At 55.7% G+C, this 5,509-nt stretch overlaps 1 protein-coding gene across 1 annotated transcript; it reads left to right on the forward strand.

The window, feature by feature from the left end:
* Positions 1-207: 207 nt before the first annotated feature.
* Positions 208-5,240, forward strand: TUBG1 (tubulin gamma 1). The gene is made up of 11 exons (XM_032396474.1): positions 208-345; positions 665-777; positions 961-1,128; positions 2,271-2,339; positions 2,615-2,694; positions 3,130-3,256; positions 3,493-3,579; positions 3,695-3,844; positions 4,242-4,394; positions 4,492-4,653; positions 4,842-5,240. Exons 1-11 carry the CDS (start codon positions 297-299, stop codon positions 5,037-5,039), a joined length of 1,356 nt encoding a protein of 451 aa, XP_032252365.1. The 5' UTR covers positions 208-296; the 3' UTR covers positions 5,040-5,240.
* The last annotated feature ends 269 nt before the right edge of the window (positions 5,241-5,509 follow it).

Genomic DNA, 5,509 nt, shown 5'->3' on the forward strand with positions numbered 1-5,509 from the left:
CACAGTGCGCCTGCGCGCAGGCTCTAGCTCCCTTCCACCGAGAGGAAAGAACGCTACGTCAAAGTACGTCCCCCGCGCCCAGGCGCAGTTTCCCGACCCGGAGCTGCGCATGCGCAGTCTCCTTGACCGAAGCCAAAAGTGAATAAGGACCGGCCAACGCCAGAACTCAGTTCTCATTGGAGCGGAGAAAGTTCGTGGGAGGAGCAGGGTGTTTGGCGCCTGCGTCGTGGGGCTAGCGCCTAGCGAGCGGCGGCTTGGCTGGCGGGAGCGGCTGCAGCGCTGGTGCCTGAGGAGCGATGCCGAGGGAAATCATCACCCTACAGTTGGGCCAGTGCGGCAATCAGAGTGAGCGAACCTCCGGCCCCTCCGCTAGTCAGGTTCCTTAGATTCCATGGGATCTCGCTGTGTGATCTTGGACTCCATCTGCCCTGCCCAGAATCGTAGTTTTCCAAAGGCGGGACATGCTTGACCCAGTGTCCAGTTGCCCAACCCTGAGGGGCCCTCCCCTCCCGGTCGCCGGCATACAACGCTTTCCTCCTACATGGGAGACTCCCTAGGCTTGACTTCCTATCTTCGGACCCAGGCGCTCAGTCCCTCAGCTCCTAGTTGGCATCTGCCCAGACCCAGATATCCTCTTTCTCCCCCGTCCGCCCCCCTCCCCCAGTTGGGTTCGAGTTCTGGAAACAGCTGTGCGCCGAGCATGGTATCAGCCCCGAGGGCATCGTGGAGGAGTTCGCCACCGAGGGCACTGACCGCAAGGACGTCTTTTTCTACCAGGTGCCCCCAGCGACTTGGCCAGGGGGTCTGAGGGAAGGGCAGAGGCCTGGTAGCGGGAAACCCGCTGGGCAGAAGAGCCAGGGCGGCTGGCTTGAGGGGGTGGGGCAGACAGGAGCCAGAGCTGGGAGGATGGAGGACTGGGCCTTAGCTGATTGGGCCCCCTTGCTGGATGCCCCTTGACAGGCAGACGATGAGCACTACATCCCCAGGGCGGTGCTGCTGGACCTGGAGCCCCGGGTGATCCACTCCATCCTCAACTCCCCCTATGCCAAGCTCTACAACCCAGAGAACATCTACCTGTCGGAGCATGGCGGAGGGGCTGGCAACAACTGGGCCAGTGGATTCTCGCAGGTCATTTGCTGTTTCCTGGCAGGACCCACAACTCCCTTCCTTTGTGAGGACAGGCCGTAGGACTTGCCAGAGAGAGAAGAAACCAGATCAAGGATGTATAGGTAGTAAAGAGAGAGAGAGAGATGGCTGAGGAGAGCTCTTTTTTCTAAGTCAACTAGGTAATATGGTTAAGACTGCACTTGCTAGTGCTGTGTGCCAGGCTGTACTAAATGCTTTACATATAACTTATGTAAGCCTCCTAACAACCGTAGAGGTAGATATTATAGGTTCACGGTCTCTTAACTGCTTTTTCAGATTCCAAAAAGCTCTGAAACCAAAAGATGATTTATAACTTATTTAGTAGCAAAACCAAATCTTGGGTGCTTGGCTGGCTCATTCAGTAGAGCATATGACTCTTGATCTTGGGGGTTGTGAGCTTGAGCCCCATGTTGGGTGTAGAGATTATTTAAAAATAAAATCTTTGGGACGCCTGGGTGGCTCAGTCGGTTAAGCGTCTGCCTTCGGCTCAGGTCATGATCCCAGGGTCTGGGATCGAGTCCCGCATCCGGCTCCCTGCTCCACGGGGAGCCTGCTTCTCCCTCTGCCTCTGCATCTCTCTCTCTGTCTCTCATGAATGGATAAATAAAATCTTAAAAAAAACCCCCAACATCTCAGTGGAGACAGGCTATTTTAGTTTTTATCCAACTTGTCATTACTCATATGTTTCGTTACAGAAATAGTAATATGATTGATTAGTATACATCAGACACCCACTGGCATTTTACTTAACATACATCATATGTACCATAGTACTTTACTAGAACGGGAAATATTTGAATTCCAAAACATACCTGGCCCCAAGAATTTTAAATAAGGGACTGAGGAGTTGTATTATTACCTTCATTATACAGATGAGGAAACAGTAATCTGCCCAGAGTCACTTGGTTAAAACGGAAGCTAATACCTGACCCCAGGGAGTGTGACTAGTGTCTGCTCATACCCACTGTGCTTTACTGCCTCTCAATGCAAATAGAAAGCAAGGCCACTGTGCTCCAAAAAAGGACTTTTATGTTCTATACGGAGAATCCAGGGTGGCTATTCTGAAGTCAAGAGTCCTTGTCCCATGGTCCTGTCCCACTCTGACATTCCCCATGTCTGTACAGGGAGAGAAGATCCATGAGGACATTTTTGACATCATAGACCGGGAAGCAGATGGCAGTGACAGTCTAGAGGTGAGTGTCTTAGGAATGCTGGTGGGAGCTGTCATGGGAAAGACTTGACAACACCCTTTACAAGCCACCTGTTAGGTATAAGACCTACCCATGTGCCCTTTGCACTGGACAAGCCACTGGGCTTTGCTGGACACAAGGCAGACTCTCCTAAGCTGTATGTGTGGGGGAGGGGAGTGGAGGAGAGGGCTTGGGAAAATAGAGGAGTCCAAGAAGTTGTAGGATGGGTCCAGTTTGCAATGCAATACCTAGACACTGACTGCCCCTTCCCCATGCAGGGCTTCGTGCTGTGTCATTCCATCGCTGGGGGGACAGGCTCTGGCCTGGGCTCCTACCTCTTAGAACGGCTGAATGACAGGTAAGTCTGTGTTTCATGAGGCTAGAAGATTCGGTTTCCCAAGGAACTGGGAGGCCTTCCAGATACGCCTTCCTATTTGCTGGAGCAGTGAAAGAGCCCTTCTGTTCGCTCCTGTAGTTAGGAAAGGGAAGGTACAATAACCAAGAACCTGATCACACTCTGGAGAGTTGGATCCATTGCCTAGAATCTAGGCCCTAGATGAAGAGATGAAGGTTCAGAGAATATGGCTGGTTTAGAGTTAGAACCCTAGGTCCTAAGATGTGTCTCTGCCATTCTTCCTTTGGGCTTGCAGACTTCCAAAAGTCAAGTCTCCCTTCTCTACTGTTTCTGTGTCCCACCCCAATTTCCCCTTCTAGATTCAGTTGCTTTCTGACTACGGTGAGCCCTGTGTTTACCAAGCCTCTTACCCTGACCCTCTTCTCTCAACCCCATCAGGTACCCCAAGAAGCTGGTGCAGACGTACTCAGTGTTTCCCAACCAGGACGAGATGAGCGATGTGGTGGTCCAGCCCTATAACTCCCTGCTCACGCTCAAGAGGCTGACCCAGAACGCAGACTGTGTGGTGCGTCCTGGATTCTGCCATTCTCCACTCCAGCACCTCAGTCTTCTTTCATCATTTTCCTACACTTAAAATCCCATCTTGAGCCCTTCTGTGCCTCAGTCCTGTGCCAGTGCCTTTGGATGGGTCTTTTGGGCCATGAAACGCCAAGGAAATTAAGTTTCAGAGCCCAGAGCCAGGCAGAGCTCCTGTTCTTTCTGTGCCCATAAATTTGTCACCCTCTTCTGTCCCCCCCCCAGGTGGTGCTGGACAACACAGCCCTGAACCGGATCGCCACCGACCGCCTGCACATCCAGAACCCGTCTTTCTCCCAGATCAACCAGCTGGTGAGCCCCCACTCCTGGACTCCCTGGGCTGGAGCCCCCCCTCACCGGAGTGTCGTCTCGGGAAGGGAGCCCCGTCCCCGGGGCCGCGGCCCACGACGCGCGCTGCCGTCCGCAGGTGTCCACCATCATGTCAGCCAGCACTACCACCCTGCGCTACCCCGGCTACATGAACAACGACCTCATCGGCCTCATCGCCTCGCTCATCCCCACTCCCCGACTCCACTTCCTCATGACGGGCTACACCCCGCTCACCACGGACCAGTCGGTAGGAGCAGCCCCGGCAGGCCCTGCCCTCGCCTTTCTCTCCCCCCGCTGCCCCGGGAGCTGCCCTTTGAGGCCCCCAGAGGCTCTGTGCTCGGGGACTGGTACGGACCGTCCGACTCCACGCTGACCTGCTCTCCTCTCCTCTCCCCTCTGCCCCTGGCTCCCCGCAGGGCCCGGGCTCTGTGGGGTCTGCGGACGCTCCCGCACAGGGGCGTGCCCTGGCTGAGCTGAGGAGGGCTCAGAACCTCTCTCCTGGTCCCAGAGCAGAGAGGCTCAGTGTAGACCTGCGTCTCGAGACACTTCCCCAAGAGACCGCACTAGCCCGAGTCTGATGGGGCTCAGGCATCGGACTGGGCCCTGAGTGCCGGCCTGGGCCCTGGGGCCCGCTGTCCCCTCAGGTGGCCAGCGTGAGGAAGACCACGGTCCTGGATGTCATGAGGCGGCTGCTGCAGCCCAAGAACGTGATGGTGTCCACAGGCCGGGATCGCCAGACCAACCACTGCTACATCGCCATCCTCAACATCATCCAGGGGGAGGTGGACCCCACCCAGGTAGGTGAGGCCCCTTCGTGCCACCCCCGGAACCCACGGGGTAGAGGAGAGGCTACCACCACCACTGTTGTGTGTTGTATGCACCCCCTCCCCCCAGGTCCACAAGAGTCTGCAGAGGATCCGGGAACGGAAGCTGGCCAACTTCATCCCCTGGGGCCCTGCCAGCATCCAGGTGGCCCTGTCAAGGAAGTCTCCCTACCTGCCTTCGGCCCACCGGGTCAGTGGGCTCATGATGGCCAACCACACCAGCATCTCCTCGGTGAGGCTCACTGTTTGCACCTGTCTTCCCATACTCGCTTCCCTGGTTGGGGCTCACCTCTCCACATCCCTGCTGCCCCTGCTTCTGGCTCTCTTAATGTGGGGATTGCCCCGCACTGGTTCCCCAGCCCTCTGGGCCATACTGCTACTCTAAGTTCTTTGTGACCCCTGCTTTCTGCACACACCAAGCTCTTTGAGCGGACCTGTCGCCAGTATGACAAGCTGCGGAAGCGGGAGGCCTTCCTGGAGCAGTTCCGCAAGGAGGACATCTTCAAGGAGAACTTCGACGAGCTGGACACGTCCAGGGAGGTTGTGCAGCAGCTCATCGACGAGTACCACGCAGCCACGCGGCCAGACTACATCTCCTGGGGCGCCCAGGAGCAGTGAGGACCCCAGGACGGGGACCTCATCTGCCTTACTGGTTGGCCCAGGCCCTGCCTGACTGACCAGCCCCTCAGAGAACCGATCAGGGACCTCACATATCTCTTCCTCATAAATACACACACACAGCTCTCTATTGGCCTGGGGACATGTTTATGTCTCCTCTTATGAGACTATTTATGTTTAATAAAGCACTGGACATAATAAGTCACTGGTCTCTTAAAGGCTTGTAGATTTGGGGAAGGGGGATGCTTGTTCTTTCTCCATCACAGTGAAAGGGTCCTTCCCGACTTCCAGCCTCTTCAACTCTGAGCAAATGCCTCCCCTAGCTTCTCCTCCCTCCCTCATTTTGGAGAACGTGGGTGGGGTCCACTCATGTGAGACATTTCTTTCCAGGGTAAAAAGGCCAACAGATATTACCTTACTCTCTCCTGACATTCTGGGTCCCAGGTTCCACCCCCCACCCTTCCCTGGAT

Source organism: Phoca vitulina, unplaced genomic scaffold (genome assembly GCF_004348235.1).
Source record: "Phoca vitulina isolate PV1807 unplaced genomic scaffold, GSC_HSeal_1.0 scaffold92, whole genome shotgun sequence".
In the NCBI taxonomy this organism is placed as follows: Eukaryota; Metazoa; Chordata; class Mammalia; order Carnivora; family Phocidae; genus Phoca; species Phoca vitulina.